The sequence below is a fragment of the Mugil cephalus genome, chromosome 7 (genome assembly GCF_022458985.1).
Source record: "Mugil cephalus isolate CIBA_MC_2020 chromosome 7, CIBA_Mcephalus_1.1, whole genome shotgun sequence".
NCBI classification, from domain to species: Eukaryota; Metazoa; Chordata; class Actinopteri; order Mugiliformes; family Mugilidae; genus Mugil; species Mugil cephalus.
The window spans coordinates 7,582,995-7,604,535 of NC_061776.1; the positions used below are offsets into that span (position 1 = coordinate 7,582,995).

At 41.8% G+C, this 21,541-nt stretch overlaps 1 protein-coding gene across 1 annotated transcript in view; it reads left to right on the forward strand.

The window, feature by feature from the left end:
• Positions 1-19,364, forward strand: part of atp1a2a (ATPase Na+/K+ transporting subunit alpha 2a) — a 46,139-nt gene extending 26,775 nt beyond the window's left edge. Inside the window, exons 13-24 of the mRNA XM_047589137.1 lie at positions 604-713; positions 2,355-2,530; positions 5,355-5,491; positions 7,450-7,600; positions 8,348-8,516; positions 9,129-9,283; positions 13,861-13,984; positions 16,556-16,701; positions 16,796-16,926; positions 17,022-17,123; positions 17,327-17,418; positions 18,932-19,364. Coding sequence (XP_047445093.1) covers positions 604-713; positions 2,355-2,530; positions 5,355-5,491; positions 7,450-7,600; positions 8,348-8,516; positions 9,129-9,283; positions 13,861-13,984; positions 16,556-16,701; positions 16,796-16,926; positions 17,022-17,123; positions 17,327-17,418; positions 18,932-18,960 — 1,522 coding nt within the window. The 3' untranslated portion in view covers positions 18,961-19,364. The remainder of the gene's footprint in view (positions 1-603; positions 714-2,354; positions 2,531-5,354; positions 5,492-7,449; positions 7,601-8,347; positions 8,517-9,128; positions 9,284-13,860; positions 13,985-16,555; positions 16,702-16,795; positions 16,927-17,021; positions 17,124-17,326; positions 17,419-18,931) is intronic.
• Positions 19,365-21,541: the final 2,177 nt, after the last annotated feature.

The window sequence follows — 21,541 nt, forward strand, 5'->3', positions numbered from 1 at the left end:
TATCAACTTTGAATGTGTTAATATTGATTTTAAAAGAAAAAAGAAGGAACTAATAAACTGCACAAAGAGTACGCAGTGTGCAAACTGTCTTTTGACATTTAAGTGGCAAGAAACTTGATCCACCTTTCTGGACAAGTGCAATAAACTGGAATTTGGTCATATGAATTGTTTATTTCACTCAGTGTGTCCTATGAATTATCACTGTCATCTGATGTACATATATACAACATGTATTTTAAGCTGAATTTAAAATTTCTCAGTGAACTAAGTGGAATATTGCTATATATCACAATATCATAATATCGCAACAATGTATCGTATCGTGACTCAAGTATCGTGATACGTATCGTATCGTGAAGTCCTTGCCAATACCCACCCCTAGTTATATATTCCATGATTTTTATTTTTCTGATCTATGCTTTCATTTCAGAGTAAAATGAGACATTAAACTGCCGATATTTCAATAAAAAAATAATGAAATATTCTAAAACTTGTGACCAGTAGTGTAGTTGCTACAGAAATTAGAGGAATTATTGTTCCTCTAATTAAGTCGTTGAACTAAATGTGTGACTGAATGTTTTTTTTGTTTTTTTGTTTTTGCAGGTGCAGCACCATTATGATCCAGGGCCAGGAGCTACCACTGGATGAAAACTGGAGAGATGCTTTCCAGAATGCCTACATGGAGCTGGGTGGACTGGGAGAGCGGGTGCTCGGTATGTTTCGGACTCGGCGGAGAGGAGAAGCAGTTGGACGCAGCACCTGCTTTTCATAATTCTCCTGCGTAAACAGGAGCAGCTTGCATGAACGCCGCCATAAAATTTTCACAACTTTCTTTTAACATCTGTAGAAGAAGAAGAAGAAGAAGGTTTCGGTGACACCGTCGACACCCAGAAGTGTTTGCAGACACAGAGTCACAGCTAAAATTATATCTAGCACTTAAGTGTCCTAAAAAATACATGTTATCTTAAAATTATAATACATTCAGCTGTTTTCCTAACCTGTGGGGAAGAACCCATGCAGACACAGGGAGAACATGCATCTCCACACAGAAAGGACCCAAAGGATTTAAATCCAGAACTTTCTTTTCTTGCTTTTTTTTTTTTTTTGTCGTTTTGACTCCAAATAATTTCCTGAAGTTAATCTTTCAGGTTAAAGCGCTTCGCACTCTGAATCCGTAAATGTCACCAAGGGGGGGAAAAAAAAACGTACTTGGTATCTTTTTAAAAAGTGCCATAGGTAATAATTATGTGCTATCATCGTTTTTTGTTAGAGTAAGTGTCACCACAGTGGAAATGTGGAATAGTGCCATTTCTCGAGCGAAACTCCTGAAATCTTCTAAATTACTAAGTCTCAGTTATGCCTCGGGTGATAATGATGGTGATGGGTCAGGTGATTCATGACAAGAAAAAAAAAAAAAAAATCTTAAAAAAGGATTTTCCACTTTCATCTCAAGCATTTTATTTTACTCCCCTCTTTAGGGATTTCCAGAGATACATATTTGAAAGGGTGCGGATCATGAATTAATAAAAGTGGCTGATTCAATTTGTATTTGAACCCTGCAACATCCACATCTACATCTAACATTAAAAAGGATTTGTATGCACGCTGAAAGGTGAAGGATGGTCCCAAACAGACGACGATGTATTTCCTGATGGTGTCTCTTAGAGCCTTCATGCGTCACATTTATTCCTTTGTTGGGTTTTATTCTAACGGCTGAATCCATCATCAGAAATGTATAGTTTATAGCCACCAGTGATCACAGGGGGGTCCACCAGATCTGGTCTGGTCTGAGCTCACTGTCAATTTTCGCCTGTTTCACCAGTTTTTAACCAGGATTGCATGTGTCTCCTTACATTTACAATTACAGGACTCAAAGTATCTCCAAAGAGAAAAGTTTGGGAACCACTGGTTTATTGCATAGGTCTTCAACTGGGGGTTTGCAGAGGTACTGCATTTGGCGAGGGGTTGCAAAATCTTTGGTTGACTGGCCTTTTATTATACATTCTTTTTCTAATTTTCCCCCACAAATTTAAATGTCTTTAAATACATATTAACACACATTCAACATGTTTTAGTAAAAGGATTTGGATAATATTGGATACAAAATAATAATAATAATACTATTTAATATAGAACCCACATAGCAGGTATGGGGTCACTGCATCATCTCTCCATCAGTTTTGGGTCCTCGGACTGAAAATTGTTGAAGACCTCTGGTTTATAGGCTGTTTCGGACTTCCTTTATATTTCAAAGTTCTGGTTTTAAAGTTATCATGTGCCTGCACTATACTCTGAGATGTCATTTCGCTCTGTTATGAACAATAACCTCGCTGATCCCTCGTTCCTTTTTGCAGGATTCTGCCACTTGAATCTGTCTCCGTCCCAGTTCCCTCGAGGATTCACCTTCGACTGCGACGACCCGAACTTCCCGACCGAGCAGCTCTGCTTCCTGGGCCTCATCTCCATGATTGATCCGCCTCGTGCCGCTGTGCCCGACGCAGTGGGTAAATGCCGCTCCGCTGGCATCAAGGTAATTGGTTCCACAGACTCGGCTTTCATTGTTGTTCCTGAAAAGGAAAAAAAAAAAAAAGAAAACTTTCCTGGGGCTCCATTTATCGAGCTTTTCATGGGAAGGGATTTACATGTCAAATGTATTTTCAAAGCCCCCAAATGGGATCCAAACGACAACTGATCACTCGAAAATGACATGATAGGGACATAAAGGAAGCGGCTTATTTAGTATATTTGGTCTTTTAAAAAAGGCCTTATAGCAGAAGCATAGGGAACAGTTTATTCAGAGCTTGTCCTCGGCTCCAATAAGTCCTTTAGAAATGAATTCTGCCCCGACATTATCAAATTTTAGAATAAAGGATGAGAAAATCTGGCAAAATGAAATTTTTTGATGTGAGGGTAATAAAGGAGGAACATTCTCTGATAGCAGTTTGTATAAGGCTCCATTTAGTAAGAATCAGATTAATTGCAAATTTCCATTCTACCTGTCGACTGCAAATACGCACAGAGTGGATGTTTTGTGGGAAAAGTAATAAAGTAGGAGGCAGGAAGGTTAAAACGACTTTTCAGAAAGAGTTAAAAACAAAAACTGATAATGAGAGAAGGATGAGGCTTTTTTGAATCTGGAGAAAAATGTGAGGGATTTTTTTTTTTTTTTTTTTACACATTTAATCTCAGGTACAGTAGTTATCATGCTTTACTTGATAATACGATACAGTGTAATTGGCTTAAAACAAACCAGAGGCGGAAGCGAGTGAAGATGTAGCTTAAGAGAAGAAAACGGCTGCTTAAAAAAAAACAAAAAACAATTGATAAAATGGATATTTCTGTTTAACACTTAGTCTGACATTGTAACTGTTGATCTTTGTAGTAGTAGTAGATAGTAAAATGCCTAATTTCTCATTTTGTAGCCGTTTTCTAACCACTGCTTGTCATTCAATTTGTAAGATGCACAAATGTAGTGAACACATTAGAAATACAAATATCTAAGCTTTTGAATACATCATACAGATGCAGTATTTATATTTATATTGTATGAATCTGTAGAATTGAACAGTTTAACAGTGATATGTCAAAATACTCAGTTTGCAACGCATGCTGTTAATATAGATTAAACATGAAAGATATTTAAGCGTGATTCATCGTATTGCGCCGTATGTTTGCAAAGGCTCATGCTCCAGTCTCTGGCCCCTCCACATGCCACAAAGGGTCTTCGGGCAAGACACCGCACCCCGAGACGCTCCCAATGTTTGGCTAGACAACTCGCATGGCAGCTCCACCACCATCTGTGGGTGTGGGAAACATTTATAAAGCACATTTATAAAGCTCTATACAAGTACAGTCCTTTTACCACTTAGATAATGTGCTGGTTTTCAAATAGCCTTGAATCCACAGATGAAGTTTGCGTAATTGTGTTCTGTAATTGACCCGTAGGTCACTACATGCACGTAGGAAATTAAATACTGCCATGCAACACAATCAACTGGTGATGTGTGCAGCTTTCAATATGTAAAACTGAACAGATTCCCAGATTTTTTGGATTTTTTTTGGAGTATGATCCGACGTGACTGTGCAGAAAATATGACATTTTCCCGTCTCTGAAAAACTTGTGTTGCCATGCTTCATGTTACCTGCCAAGTTGCTCTCCCTGAGGGATCTGATAGGTGTCGCAACTGGAAATTGACGATGAGATAGTTTTTCCTTGCATCTCCAACAGAGCATCTTATTTGCCATCTCCAATTTGAACCGGTGCATCCTCGTAGCATTAACCAGGAGGCTGCATTTTCTTTACTGGATATTAAAATTTAAATGAGATGATGCTAGTCTGAGTATGGAGGCCATGTACCAGATATTAAAAATAAGATCTTGATTGTAAATCTAAACCATTGTAAGGACACACTCGTCATATAATTGTATATATATATAAATTTAAACACCTTTTACTCATAACTGCTCAAAGACTGAGGAGAGATTAAGTAGGAACCCCCTACCTACCATATGTGTCCTATTTAAAACTCAACCTAGTGCTATTTATAAATATACATTATTATTATCATTTTGCATTCAATATAAAGCTGTTCAAATATTCAATTTTTTATTTCAAACATGTAACAGTAGGGTGGCCATGCAGCTACATGTAAACGTAAACATACATATAACTGTATGTATATGAAATTAAAAGATAAAGACAATAAACCTCATTTTGGCCACATTAATGTGTATTTAAAGTAATTTAAATTTGTGGGGAAAAATGTTTAAAAATGTCTAATCAACCAAAGATTTTGACCCCTCCTGCAGTACCTCTGCCGACCCCCTAGGGGGAGTCTCAGACCCCCTGTTGGAGACGTATGGACTAAACTCATTATTAAGTTTATTGTTTTACTTGTGCCAACAGAAATAGAAGAAGTACATTCAATAGTACTGGATTTGAAAATAACATCTTGTCACTGAAAACTGAAACTACTCGAACTTGCGGGAAGAAGAAAAAAAAAAGAGCCATGAGACTCACTGTTACCTGCTGCAGGTAAACTGGGGGTTAATTATTTTTTGTAAAGTATGAGCCGGCCCATGCAGGGCGCTGCTGTTACTTGTGATGGATTCTGTCCCAGTCGCTCTGTTTCGCCTGTGGGGAAAAACACCAGCCGAGACGTTTCATTGGACGCGACGCAATCAGAGTCGATCCTTTAACCCCTGATGGCACCATTCAGTCCAAATGTAACCACACAGCAACATTATGGACGACTCACAGGCCCCAGAGGTCTCACCGTTTAGATGAGACACGGCGTGGTTTAATGTGATGAGGCTCCCGTGACTCATCGGGACCTTCTGTCTTCTGCGGTCAGGTGATCATGGTAACCGGGGACCACCCGATCACAGCCAAGGCCATCGCTAAAGGTGTGGGCATCATCTCCGAGGGCAACGAGACGGTTGAGGACATCGCTGAGAGGCTCGACATCCCTCTGAGCCAAGTTAACCCCAGGTGTGTTGGGAGGCTGCGGTTGAGTGCTCAAGCATTTGAGAGTGACTTTCAGTGTGATTGTGAGAGGTGGAGCATGTGGGCAGTGATGAACCTGCCGGATGAGTGGACATGCTGGTCCCCTGTGTGTGACAGCTTCTTAGCAAAACCAAACTTCAGCCAGAAGCTAATTAGCTTAGCTCAGTATAAATGGGTCAATTATAATTGAGAGACTTTTGAAGTCCATGGGATATATGTTGCATACATTCTTATTAAAAGTAAATGTTGTTCTGCTCCTTATGACCATGTCTTTACAAAATCCATAACTATTTATTATAGAAATCAATCAGCTTTATTTATATAGCACATTTAAAAAACCCCAGGGGAAGCCAAGGTGCTTTACATTGGGACATAAAATAGGTTTAAGATTAAGATAAAAGGCGTAAAGACACAAACACGAAATCACTTCAAAAAACAGACAAACAAGAAAAAGCGAAGAAAACTGAATAAAGGAGCAAACAAGCTCACTGCAAGTGCTTTTTAGTGAATGACAGAGAAAAATTAAGGTACATTAAGTACCTTTTTTTTATATAAACAATCACTAATTAATAAAATAGTTTAATTAATAAAACACTTATTAATAGAAATGACTAGCTGTCACTAAAATGTCACTAAATAACCGTCTGGATTTAATAACGACCACCTTCTAATTAGCTACACAACAATAAAATGAGCTCATTCAAAATTAGTTTCGATTGTGTTATTTTTGTTAAGTTGAGATAATCATGACAGATATTTCTCTTCTGGCAATATATCAAATTTTATATGGAAAGAAACCATCTCCTACTTTTACAAACACATATCAAAAAACATTACAGCTCTCAAGAAAGTGTGTTAAATCCAAATCACATGACCTGCTCCAAGGTTTGTTCTTCCTCCTCTTTATCAGTTGTTTATTGTAAAGTAGTGTGTGAATAATGTTTCAATTTACCTAATTCTGTATATATTATTTAGAATCTTTCTGTAGAAATAAGATGTGGTGATTGGTTATGGGCGGCCATGTTGATTTTAGGTACCTGCCGCTGCTGCCCGTCTGCAACCACAGCTTTGACAATGTGTGATTCGGCTCTGTTGGACGACTCTGATTGAAAAGATCCCTCTGATTGGCTGCTAAGCTTCACAAACCAGTGCCCTGGAAGAGAAAAAAGAAAAATGCTTCAATACAGCACACACAGACAACATGTTCACCTGGAGGCGTTAGCTTTTATCCTCACAGTTAAAAATAACCATTATGATTGAACGTTTCAGGTCGACTGTTTACATGTGAGGTGATTTATTCCCATCTGATGTTTACGTGCACCTCTACTTTTAATCAGAACAGATGTTTTACAGACGTGTGACGTGAAAACATGACATGACGGATCAAAGATGGAGGTCTCTGGTCTAGTCAGCAGAAGTCGCTGTTGTTTTTACACTTTTATTATTAAAGCTACAGCTTGTTTCAGAAAGTTTGTGGTGTCACGTCCACTTTTGCTATTGTTTAGCCTCACAGTAGTGACAGTAGTGAGAGTTAAACTCACAAATAAAAGCAGATTTGTAAATGAATGACCGGTGCTCTGCCAAGAAATAGTCTGCGATATAACCACCCATGTAATGACCCTCTCTATTTTTACACTTTATTTTATGTACAGATTAAACAAAGGAAATGTAATGTGTTAATAGGGTGATCTGAAGAGCTGCCCCTTTGGCTGATTTCCAGTTTCACAGTTTCTTTAAGACACAAAGCAAAAAAAAAAAATAAAAAAGGTTTGTTTCCTGATGCTGTGTGTGTGAGACAAGCTTCAGGGTCAGGCAAGAAAATGTCATTGCTTTCCTTTGCATAATTGCTGACTCCTGACTGTGTTTGTGCATGTGCGCGCGTGTGTGTGTGTGTGTGTGTGTGTGTGTGTGTGTGTGTGTGTGTGTGTGTGTGTGTTCCCCAGGGAGGCCAAGGCCTGCGTGGTGCACGGCTCGGACCTAAAGGACATGAGCGCCGAGTACCTGGACGACATGCTGAGGAACCACACCGAGATAGTGTTCGCTCGCACCTCTCCTCAGCAGAAGCTCATCATCGTGGAGGGCTGCCAGAGACAGGTCAATGGCCAGGAGTGTGCGACAGTGTGTGTGTGTGTGTGTGCGTGTGTGAATGCTTTATAGCTGAATGCTTGTGTTTGTGATAAAGTCTGGATGAATGCTTGAATGTGACTGTTTATGTCTGGAGGTATGGTTGAATACGCGCATGTGTGTGTCTGTGTGTGTGTGTGTGTGAGAGAGAGAGACACAGTGTGTCTCTGCCATTTAAAGCTGAATACAGCTTTGTGTGTGTGCGTGTGTGTCCGTGTGTGTGCGTTTTGCGCGAGCTATTTCTCAGAGCAGGTGGTTGAATGGATGAATGCAGGGTTTTGTGGGCGCATTCATGTGCTCGCGGCCGCTCTCGGGGTCTGTTTGCGGGCGTATGGCTGAATGCACCAAGCACGTGTCTGTAAGGTATACGATTAATTATGCCGTTATATTGAACCCAACACATGTGCCTTAAAGAAAACGTCGGGCTTTGACGTGCAAAATGCCGATGGTGTATGCAGCTGCACACGTCCCCACATATTGAGGTCATGCAACAATTCACCCTGAGTCATTCGCTCTCACTCCCTGTGACTGAGTGATTGCAACTCAATTCCATTTTTCATTTAATCTCCCCAGAGCTGCTTTGAAAAGACATTATTAAGACAGAAGGGGAGGGGGGGGACAATGAGAGGGAAGTGGAGAGAGGAAAAAAGCTTAAATCACGCCACTTATCTTTCTCCTCTTGACACTTTTGTGTCCGCCGGTCCTTGTGGGTTGCAGGGGGCGATTGTGGCTGTGACGGGTGACGGCGTGAACGACTCTCCGGCGCTGAAGAAAGCCGACATCGGCGTTGCCATGGGGATCGCCGGGTCCGATGTGTCCAAGCAGGCGGCCGACATGATCCTGCTGGACGACAACTTCGCCTCCATCGTCACCGGCGTGGAGGAGGGTGAGTGCGGCGATGGGAGGATGAAGGAGAGGAGAGGGGAGAAGAAATCAAAAGACAGACATAAGAAAAAATAAATAAATAACTGCGCGCTGGAGACGAGAGATCGTTTTTTGAATAAATACCTCAACGAATTAACATTTCATGAGTATTATTCTGGTTGATTTAGCACAGTATGAGACTGGGATTAGAGTCACACAAAAGAAAAAAGACATCACCAAATTAATTCTTGACTTACAGCAAACTTGGCTTCCTAATGAGTTAAGTTAAAAAAATAATATATATATATATATATATTCTGAAGTTATTCTGAGGCAGGCCTCGGACAGAAAGGACTCAGAGGTGTCTCAGTTGAGCAAAATCCATATTTTCCACAGCATTAAAAGGAAGAAATGTTCAAATGTGCAGTTGAAAACTTACATTCTGACCTAAAGTTTGCTCAGGCAGACTGCAGGCTTTTAATTTAACCAGACACTTGAGATCACTTTTAAACGTAACTGTGTAAACTTAGAATAAACTTTTGCATGAAGTGAAAGAAGTTTCATTTCAGACGATATCAGAGGGTGAGTGCACAGTGTCGCTGACACACGCTGGTGATGTTTTTGATCCCTGCAGGTCGTCTCATCTTCGACAACTTGAAGAAGTCCATTGCCTACACGTTGACCAGCAACATCCCCGAGATCTCTCCCTTCCTCCTCTTCATCATCGCTAGCGTTCCTCTTCCTCTGGGCACCGTCACCATCCTCTGCATCGACCTGGGCACTGACATGGTGAGCGGGCCGCCGCCCAGCCGGCGTTTTGTTGCAGATGTTTGTACACGGGTTCAGGAGAAGAGTGGAGCCCTCGTGGCTTGTGTTGGTGTCGAGTGGGTGGGAGGGTCGAGCAGACTGACTGGAGATGGATGGGAGATCTGGATGAGGACTGGAAGAGTTAGAGCAAGAGCAGGAACTGCTGACACACTAGAGCCGAGGCCTGGAGCCTTTTCTACCTCTGCTGGTGATTCAATAATCCAGCCAGCGTTACTGGAGCCATGCCATCAATGACCCGACCACACTTCACTTTATTTATTTACTACGCTCAGCTCCACTTAGACCAGTCACAAGGAAGTGTTGGATTGTATTTATTTTTTAATAGATTACTGGACGGAGGGGTTGGCATGGCAACAGGTGGTCGCCGTTATGTCACATCCTGTTTTTTATAGCGGCAGATAAACAAAACGAAACCTCAAAATCTTAAAATTTCACACTTGGATGTGTATCAACATTACATTAAGTGACTTAGACTTAGACTTTAATGATGCATGAGGGGAATTACTTTGTTTACATTGAAGCTTTGTTGCACATAAAAGTAAACACTCTTAAAAAAAAACATAAGAAAAAATCAAATAAAAAAAAGATTAGATTAAAATTATTATCTAGCAAAACAAACAACTTTACATCATTAGCGAGTAGTTGGCAAAACCATTTGACATCTGTTTTAGTGTTTCAGTTCGGCCCATCCACTAATCACTAACAGCCTCCAGCCACCAGGGGGAGCTTTGCTTGTTTTGGCTTCACTTTCGAGGGCCAGTTCCACCATCCATCTTTATTTACAGCAGAAGTCTTCTATGTTTTTCAAGCCAAGGACTGAAAAATTGATGGAGAGATTAAGTAGGGACCCCCTACCTACCTATATATGTTCTATATTAAACTCAGCCTAGTGCTGCTTATAAATATACATTATTATCATCATTTCAAATAATACACAGGTTCAAATATTATATTTTTTTATTTCAAATATGTGCTATAGTAGGTGGGCCGTGCAACTGCAGTAAACATAGACATACCTGACATAAATATAACTAAGTGGTATGTTTACAGATAGAGAAGATAATTGACAGATTCATGTTTTAACTTTAAACATGGCTTAATATAGCAGGGACAGTGAATCACTAACCCATTTTGGTTTTGCCTCCATTTCTAAAATATGTTGAATTCATGTTATGTGTATTTAAAGAAATGTAAATTGTGGGGGGAAATATATATATAAAAAAAAAAATAAATCATGTCTAATCAACCAAAGATTTTGTAACCCCGCTGCAGTACCTCTCATACCCCCTAGGGGTCGGGTAACCCCTGTTGAAGGCCTATGATTTACAGTCTATGGTCACAACTGGTGAAAGATTTCCACTTATAATGTCATGAAAAAACCACAGGAGAGGGTGGGTCACATGAACACGGTAAACACGATTCCATTAGAAGGCAGCGTAACGTTCAGGACGATGATGAATTGATGAGACAGGTGAGACAGGTGAGACAGCCACGCCCACGGACACACAAACAAAGACAAGTATTACAGTTAAAACACTTTTCATTTAGGTTTTTCATGCATATGTGTTTTTATCTAACCTCAATCCTTAATGTTGAGCTTTCACCATCTAGAAAGCTAATCACTGGCTTATTTCAGTGATTGATTCTTCTCAGTGCTAATTATTAGCATGTGGCGTATCCACAGGCAGGCTAAAGGTGACATTAGAGAAATCGGTGTTAATACGAGGTGTCAAATACGAGTGCCTGGAGGTAAAAAGAAAAAAAAAAATGTTTGGTTTCATTTGTTATTTGTGACGGTGGGGGAAATTTGCTTTTGGCTCGCTGCCTGCGTCCATTTGTTGAAGCAGAACAAAGACCGTGTGACACTCACATACAGATTTACATTTCACAGCTCTGCCATTTCCAGATGCCAGTCTCCCTCTATTGTATTTCCAGCAGCAACAAAAAGAGTTGCTGGCACGCCGCTTGCCTGAGGGTCGTAATCCATCATTAGAAAAAGAAAGGAATCACAGGATGTATGAATATATTCAGAAGGACTTGTTCAACTGTGTTCATTACTTTAACTTTAATTTTATTCCCTGCTCTCAGCCACCAGGCATTAGTAGTGTGCGCATGAAAACCAATTCTTATACATCCCGGCGAGCCAAATGGTCTCATGTGTGACGGCCAGGTGGAATTCAAAGCCTCCACAGATAAAGAGCAGCAGCCTGCTCGCATTATTAATAAAGTTTATTTCGTTTTTATAGCGCCTTAAAAGCGACGAGCAGTCGCACCACATTCAACATGTCATATAAAACATGTAAAATACAGATCAGCATCAACGTGTCAGCAAATGAAAAGCTATTAACACCCAGGGTGATCAGAACAATCAAATACCTTTGAAAGCCAAGGAGTAAAGATGGGTCTTAATGTGCTTCTGAAAAGCCTTAACAGAGTCAGAGCTCCACCATCTTTTTTTTTTTTTTTTCCCCGAACGTCGCACAGCCAACATACCACGGTCTGAAGATCTGAGGGTTCTGGTGGTGCTCAGAGATATATGAAGGGGCGAGACCATGGAGGGATTTATAAGCAATCGGAAGAATTTTGAAGTGTGTCCTAAAAATGAACAAGCAGCCAGTGTAATGATGCAAGAATGGGAGTGATGTGGTCTCGCTTCTTTGGCCTTGTTAATAACCGGGCAGCGGTCCAGTCTGGATGATATGAATGCATGAATTGTCATGAACTGTTTCTAGGTCGGAGGGTGACACGAAGTTTTTTGAGATGATTCTAAGCTGGTGGAAACTGGATCTAACAGCGGGGATTGACATGCCTGTTGAAAATTATATTACTGTCAAAAAAAGACACCCAGGTTCTTCGTATATGGTGTGATATAGGAGGAGAGGTGGCTGAGGTTCTGGGCGGTAGCGGTAGAATAACGTGGGCGGCCAAAGAGTAACACTTGTCCTCGTTTATCTAAAAGAAGTTCTGAGCCAACCAGTCTTTGATGTCTTCAAAGCAATTTTTTATATTCAGGTGATGTCAGTCTGACTTTGGGAATTGAGGGGGAGGTAGGTCCACGTGTCATCGGTGTAACAATGAAAGAAGATGTTGTGTCTTTGGATAATTTTTTCCTAGAATAGAAGTGGACCTAAAACTGAGCCCTGAGGAACCCCGCGTGTAATATTTGCAGGTGTGTTGGAGGAGCTACCAATGGAAACCAATGGAAACAGTGACTTGTCTGTTTGAGATGTAGGAGCAGAACCAATCAAGGGGCAGGACCAGAGATGTCAACCCAGTGTGATGGAGGCGATGGAGGAGACGTTTATGGTCCACAGTGTCTAAAAGACTTAAGATTGGAGCTGTTACAATAATTTTACATAGGCAAGGTGGAGCTTCTTTGCTTCCCCAGCAGCAGGACAGATTTTGTTAATGTACTGGTACTGTTTGTTTATTTTGTTTTTTTTTTTTTTTGGTTGGATTTCTCTTTTAAAGATGCAGTGATTGAAGTTTAAAGGCAGCTAATTTGTGCGCTTGTTTTGCATTTAAACACGTCTGTGTGTCCTTAATTGCTTCTGCTTCTGGGGAGAACAGCTGGGTGGTTGCTTTGAAGAGTATGACCCTAAAATGAAAAAAATAAATAAAATAAAATAATATAAATAAAAGAACCTGAGAAGTGTTTATAGTACAGCACACGAGAAAAAAAAAATACAAATTTCCCTTGTCTGCTGTTGAGGATGTTAACAGCTTGTTAACAGCTTAGTTCAACTCCAGGCTACAGGCTCGAGGGCTCTGCTGAGATTTAGCAGTGACAACCAGCACTTGGAGTCTGCTACGATTATTTTTAGCAAGCACTGCCATGTGGAAAAAAAAAAAAAAAAGGACGGCTGCAGAAGATGTTCATCAAAGCTACCCGTGGCAGGACGGGGATGGATCTGTCTGGATACCGCATGCAATCACGTACACACTTTCAAAGGTGTGAGGAAATAAAAAAATTTAAAAAACCACACGTCCTTTTCCTCAACTTTCTACCCCCCTGCTGTGGGTCAGGGGAGTGTAACACCAAAACAAACTGGATTTGTAGACCACAGAGCATGTGTTCAGCTTCAGTCTGTGCCAAGTCCCCACCTCAGATCCCGGCTAAGTCCCAGAGATTTCCAGCCCTAAGTCACACATATTGCTCCGTTGCTTACCCGCTAAAACCAGCCAATATAAGATCTTTATTACAGGGACCTTTCTACCCTCCTGTTTTATGAATGTCTTGAAATTCACTAGCCGTCTCTCTCCTCTCGTCTCCCCTCCTCACCTCCCCCTCTCTGTCACTGTCATCTCTCCCTTTCTTTTCCTCATCTCCTTGCCCTTTTTCTGTCGCGTCTCCTTCCAGCGTGTGATTGAGTGATTGCATTAATAGTGATATGTCTGGTCTACCCTGCGCCTGGCTGGCGCTGCCATCGCGGCTTTGTGCTCGTGCCAAAAAAGACAAATTCCTGCAGAATTTATTGCAGCGGGGTTGTGTTTAAAGTCAGCTCAGTCGGTTCTGTTCATTCCTTCCCCCTTTCCAGGTTCCAGCCATCTCGCTGGCTTATGAGACCGCGGAGAGCGACATCATGAAACGACAGCCGAGGAACCCCAAATTGGACAAGCTGGTCAATGAACGTCTCATCAGCATGGCATACGGACAGATAGGTTTGTCCTCTTATACTCTCTGTACTGCAGCTCTTAAACCTGAATCTCTTCTATAGTGATAATAAACATCACAGTTATGAAAACCTTAAATTAGGACTGGGCGGTATGACCAAAAATGTAAATCACGGTATTTTTCAAAATTCTGACAGTATCATGATATTTTTGCAAAATTCTGACGGTACCACGTTTTTTTTTTTTTTTTCAGAATTCTGACTGTATCACGATATTTTGCAAAATTCTGACAGTACCACGGTATTTTTTCAAAATTCTGACAGTATCACGATATTTTGCAAAATTCTGACAGTATCATGATATTTTGCAAAATTCTGACAGTACCACAGTATTTTGCAAAATTCTAACAGTATCATGATATTTTTGCAAAATTCTGACGGCACCACGTTTTTGTTTTTTTTTTTTTTCAGAATTCTGACGGTATCACGATAATTTGCAAAATTCTGATAGTATCACGATATCTTGCAAAATTCTGACGGTACCACGATATTTTTTCAAAATTCTGACGGTATCACGATATTTTGCAAAATTCTGCCAGTATCACGATATTTTGCAAAATTCTCACGGTACCACAGTATTTTTCATAATTCTGACAGTATCACGATATTTTGCAAAATTCTGACAGCATCACAATATTTTTCATAAATCTGACTTTATCACGATATTTTGCAAAATTCTGACGGTATCAGGGTGTTTTTTCAAAATTGTGACGGGTATTTTCAAAATTCTGACAGTATCTTGTTATTTTTCAAAATTCTGACTGTATCTTGTTATTTTTCAAAAGTGTGACAGTATCACAGTATTTTTCAAAATTCTGACATGATGAGTAAATATTGTAGAATAATTCCACAGACAGACCGACACGGCACCTTTTTTGTTTGGCACACGTCTTCTCATTCTGCTGTTTTTCATCTGGAAATTCTGGCATTTCTTACCACCTTAATCGTTTAGGGACATACAGTTAAAGAGATCCAGAGGTGAGGCCGACGCTCCGGCACTTTTCGTTTAATTGTTGTGACATTTACAACAAATTGGGAACAGGGAGCAACTGTTTTCTACTTAATCTTGGTCGTGTTTCAGCGTCTGGAGCCTCACTTGAATGTGTACTTTTTATCTCTGTTTTTTTTTTTTTTATATGGTTTGGGAATAGTGTAAAATCAAAGGCTGGCCCAATTTCATAGACTGTTAAATGGGTCAAACATATGACAGGGCTTCACACAATTTGAAAAGCGACATGCTCAGAACGACTCACACCCGCTCTCATAAGATCCAAGACAAGCACTGGTGAAATCAGCGGCGACACGGGGAGAAAAAGTATCTGAATAAACAGATGCAATCAGCAATCAGACGCAGCGGTGTTGAAGTCATTGAGCCCAAACACTGACCTGATGCGGGGTTTCAGTTTAACAACACAATGAACACAGTGATTAACAACCGTCGTCTCCAAACACCGATCAGTGGCTGCGGAGGTTTCCGCACATGAGACTTAAGTTCTGAAATAAGACGTCCGTCATGCTGAAAACGTTACGCCCACTCTGACAAAACGAACTTGCCAACGTGAAATTAAAACTCACTGCCGGCTATTATTGCAGCCTTCAACTGTCTGGAGCTATTTACTTTAGAAAATAGAGGGCAGAGGGAGGAAGATATCACCACCTTCACTGTCCAGAAGATATTAAGTGACAAATACGGAGTGGATAATGTTGTCCACGCAGCGAAAATATGCACCGTCACTTTTTACAAGTCAGACTACAGTGATCAGCCACAAAATTATGACCTCTGACGGGAGAAGTAAATGACATTGACCAGCACAAGGTGTTGACCTGGCCTCCAAATTCACTACATCTCAAACTGATCAGGTATCAATCCCCTCCCCTCAACCCATAGGACCCAGAGGCCCCCCACCAACAACAGCCTGTTAGCAAACTCCACAGGACATTTCGTTTCCAATACGATACTGAGTAAAAGTCAGACTGGTATCGGCGATACCAATCCGATACAGATTTCGTGAAGAATACAAGACAGAGTTTATTTATTTATTTTAAACTCTGAAGTATATTGAGGTAGTGGCCTCATTTACTATATATCTGAGCTAATGCGACAACAGAAAAACCAAACGGAGACACAATAATACAAAATATGTGACAATGCAGTTTCAAACACGCAAAGGAATAAGTTAAATTATAAGACCATTAAAATAAGTTGTTGTTTAACTATTAACTCTCCTCTTCTGTCCTCCTCATCATAAATGCCTCATATTCTGTGTTGTGGTTTAACCTTTGTTGTGTTGACACAACTCAACAGTTTAGTTACTCTGGTATCAGAAGTAGCGATATTTCGGTATCGACCCGTCACATCACTAATGTCCATTCTCTGATGAGTCACAACCGTTTTGGAGACACAAGGGAAACCTACACGATATTAGGAAGGTGGTCATAATGTTATGCATGATCGGTATATATCATGAATGATGTTTATATCACTAACTGTTACAAAATGTGGACACCAAAAGTAAAGCACTTTTTAAACTATACCTGTGTATTTACCTCTTTAATCCAGGTATGATGCAGGCTCTGGCTGGTTTCTTCACCTACTTCGTTATTCTGGCTGAGAACGGCTTCCCCCCGGCACACCTGGTGGGCATCCGCATCAGGTGGGACGACCGCGACCTCAACGACTTGGAGGACGGCTACGGGCAGCAGTGGGTAAGGAGCGGAGGCAGAACCGCGCGCCAGCACGTTTATTAATGGGTCCAACGCTCGTGCGGGAGTAACGTGTGTGTGCTTTGACGCGGGGCAGACGTACGAGCAGAGGAAGATCATCGAGTTCACCTGCCACACGGCCTTCTTCATCAGCATCGTGGTCGTCCAGTGGGCCGACCTCATCATCTGCAAGACCAGGAGGAACTCCCTCTTCCAGCAAGGAATGAGGTGAGTGTACGGGGTATCAGCCGAGGAGGAGGAAAGAGGATCAGTGTTGCAAGTTGAAGCTGTAACTCGTGTTTTCCTTATTTCCCGCTCAACAGGAACCGGATCTTGATCTTCGGCCTGTTCTTCGAGACCGCCCTGGCCGCCTTCCTCTCCTACTGCCCTGGGATGGAGGTCGCCCTGCGCATGTACCCCCTGAAGTAAGCAGCCCCGCATATGCATATCTCCACTGAACCGAAAAATAACCTCTTAAAGACCCCGACGTGCTGCCATTAGCCCGTCACTCCCGGCTTCAAATGAAGCCCGTGATCTCTTTAAACACCACGTCGCTGTGCTTAATATTCAAAAACGGCTTCAATGAATTTAACTATATCCGTCCTCCTCTCTTCTCTCTCGCTTTCAGGATCCTGTGGTGGTTCTGTGCCGTCCCATACAGCCTCCTCATCTTTATTTATGATGAGATACGTAAATTCATTCTGCGGAGGAACCCAGGAGGTAAGCAGCTACTGTATCGGGAATAGCCAGGATTAAAAGGGTTTAAGCGTGTTTGTCTTGACAGTACATTGCACCCGAAGCACCGCGGTGCCATTTTCCTCCAAGGCCTTTCCTTTCCGTAATGTAAACACCCCTAAAAGCACGGGCTGTCCACTCACTGAAAGACACGCTCATTGACAAAGTCACCACAGCTCTGCTCCACCGATCTGACCCGAGGCATCGCAGTAGGCGTCTGACAGATGGTGATGTGCAGAAGGAGCTCCAGTTCAATGTCATTCCAGACAAGCGCTTCTTCTTTTTAAAGTTCTTTAAAGATAAAAGCAGCTTGAGATGTTCTGAAGTCAGATCACAACAAGAAAAACAAAAAAGAAAGTACAGATACAGCCAATTTTCACAGCGATGTTGGGTGCAATTATGGATCGTCATTGTAAGCTTGTAACTTCGGTGTGAAGGAGTTTGAAAGCGGATTGTTTTTAACACCGGTGGCAGCTGTGTCATTGAAAATTTTCCTTTTTTGTTTTTCGGGATAAAGCACACGATGCAAATTTTGTAATCGGCCTCAGTTTCCTGGCAGATCGCATTGTGTTTCAGACGCATTGTGAAACCGGAACTGTAATCATTCCCATTAAAAAGTTATCATTAACCCGAGCTTTGAACACAAAAAGAGGCTTTAGGCCCGACTCTTAGCTGCGCGCGGGGGGAAAAGCTACGAGGCATCCAGCGGCGCGAGCGCAAGTCACTGAGCGCCGAACAATCCTCCAGCTTTTCAGAGCCGCAGCCTCCGCAACACTCGACTGATTACGGTTTGTCTTCCAGGTTCGATTTCTAACAAAGTAGCATGTAAATGCGCGGCCGCCCGACGGTTCGGTCGGGGATTCGATTTAATAAACAGAGCATGAAATCACAGCTTATATCCCACGCTGAAAACCAAACATTGCCACCGAAGGCTAATTCGGATGTGATTCTCGGGCCGAGGGCGCGCGTCCCGCCACATTTCAGTTGACTTTTTAACGCCCGGTATCTGGAAGGCTCATCTTTAGGACTCCGAACCTCAACGTGCTGCTGCGCTCCGAGCTAAATAACAGCGTTCATGTTCTGATACATATGTAAAAGCTAGACTAGACTGTGGCTTGTATGTACCTGTCCAACGCGCACAGACCCAAATGATTAAAAGGAAATTAAGGCATGTCGATGAAGCCTCACGTATCGCACGCGGACGCCCTACAACGGCTCCGAACCTGCTCACCGCCACGACGTCTCAGCTGATGAGGGAGACAAATACAATTCATCGTGACAGTTAATCATTTCTGTTAATCTGCGTGTCACGGGCTGCTGATCAGAGCCTTAGACTTATGAGGAGATTCATTTGGAAACGTACGGAGACAAAGGCGGCGGGATGAATACAAATAGAGCGATACAAAAGCGCATTATGAAAACTGCTCGCCTGTCATTTCGGGTCCCTGACACTTTCTCTTTCTGTCTCTTTTCTGCCTCCCCTCTTCATCTCTTCCAGGTTGGGTGGAGCTGGAGACGTATTATTAACATTCAGGAAATGTCAGTTTCAATTATGTGTCGCCCGCGCGCGCGCGCGCGTCTACGCACGCGTGCGTTTTTGTTGGTGCTCGTGAGGTTAAATCTGCGTGTGAGCGCGTGTGATTGTGTGTCTGTCAGTTGTAATATTGCACGGATCAGTTCACAAATCTGATTATCCTAAAAAATACCGCTGAAAATAGGCTTTTGATTGTGCTTTGAGGTTTTTTTTCTTTTCTTTTCTTTTTCATTTGATCAGAAAACATTTCCAGTAGAACAATAGGACTGTATACCTCTGTGCCTTACATGAACTGTTACCAAACGTGATGTACTGTGGCCTGGCCGGCTACAAAGGAATACCAAATGTTGTTCATTGTGTGAAATTCACAAAAATAAAATGTATTCCTAAGTTATTATTCACTGGTTGTGTGGTTGCTCTTTGCTGTTATTGCTCATTAATCCTGTTCAGTTGAAAGGTTTTGACTTACAACCTTTCACCTTGTAGAGGTGGCTCAGATCATTGATTGTTTATACTATGGACAAACCCATCGTGACGTCACCTATTGGATTCTGAACCATGAAAATGAAGCCCAAAGTGGGCGGAGCCCGCGGTCGCCATGTTGGATTAGCTTTACTCCACCCACATTTAGATACACCAAATATGGACATAGGGGTCGTGTTGGCCATTTAGACCCGCCCACTCAACTCTCCGCTACCTGTTAGCTCAGGCTACCACCTGTCACTCAAAGCGGGAACGCCCTTAATTATGCAGAATTTTGAACATTAATAAAAAAAAACAAAAACAAATAAGTTAGAAGAAAAATGCCCAAAAAATAATTTCATGTACCAGGCTGTAAACATTTTTAATAATGCTGTAAAGTTAGACTTTTTAACATGGGGGTCTATGGGAATTTGCTCCCTTCTGGAGGCTCAAGTGGCCACTCGATGATCTGCAGTTTCTTGCATTTCCGCATTTCCTTCATGGCTCAGACCCGGCGGTTGCCGCCTGGTTCAGACCTATAAGTACTTGAGTCTACGTCTGAATCACAAACCGGACTGGTCGGCTAACACAGACTCAGCGGCTCAGTATAGAAAAAAAGGTCAATGGAGGCTACGGTTGTTTTAACATTTGACAGCAGCTGAAGCACGCGTTCTACCAGACTGCCGTTGCCAGCGTCCTCTCCTGTGCTGTTGTGTGCTGGGGAGGCAGCGCTAAGAAGAAGGGAACCTCACAGCTGGACACACTGATAAAGAAGTCTGGCTCTGTGGTAAGGGGGCAGAGCTGGAGTCCCTGACATCACTGCCAGAGGCAAGGACCTTGAACAAAATCCAAACCATTACGAGCAATGTCCACCACCCTCTACACAACACCATAGTCAGAAAAAAAGACGCTGGTTCAGAGACTGTCTGCTGCCTACAGGGTATCACCCCGGTCAGGTCTCCAGTCTATCGCAGGGCTAACACAAAGAGACAGACAACCATTCATACTCACGCCCACAACCAATTTAGAATCATAAATGAACCTAACGAGCATGTCTTTGGATGGTGGGAGGAAGCTGGAGCACCAGGGACAACATGCAAACTCCACACAGAAAGACCAAGTTGTTAATTTAAATTGGTGATACACATTCAACATGTTTAATGTTAGCTTGATTCAGTCATGCTAGCACCCTCATAATTACCAGCTAAAAGTAAAAAATAACTGTAGAATAATCTCTCAAAAATTATTCACATATTCACACACATATATTTATGTCTGCTGCCTTCATGGGAACGGCGCTGCTAGGCAACTGTTGCCATCTAGAAGCCACGTAGGCTAGCGGTTCAGCAGGCTAACGAGTGGGTGAGTAATGCTGCTGGTTGTGTGTTTAGTGACTCTGTTGTGTTATTAGCAGCCTCTCTTATGTAGGATTCATGAGTTGTGTTGTGTGTATGAGGGTGTAACCTGGTCATTAGCTTGCTAAACTGTTAGCCTCTGTGGTTTCTTGATTGCATTTTGTCATTTTTGCGTACACTACATCCAAGCTTGTAGTTTCCATTCATAGTCAACATTAATGAAGGATCCGCACGATGAAAAGGTGAGGCAGTATGAATGTCACCCTTTTCTTCGGCATTGCTGTAAACACGGTAAACTTGACCCTGTTTGAAGGCTGCAGCCTGTTTACCATATATTAATTATATTTGATTAAATCATTTAATTAAATGTAACGCATTCATAATAAAGAACGTACCACCGGTTTACATTGTTGTCAGATTCGTAAATTGTTGTGTATCAACTGGTCAGGTTCTGTACAGTCAAAGGCAACGTCAACGTTATTCCTAAAAGTTAATTAGAATGTGTTCGACTCTCATAAAACAAACCTAAACCGTGTCTATTTCGAGGTCTACATGCTCACTTCTTAAACTTTACATTAATATAAGAACAGGCAGCTGGGAACAGAGTCTGGGGCTGCTTCTGGGCATTATTAACCTTAGCAGCAATTTCCTCTCTGTCTCTGCGTGTAAGTAGATGCCTGTTTCCGAGGAGTGTGTGGCTGCCTTCCAATACTATTAAATACCTGTTCCATGCATTTACTTTATCTGGCAGTGGACA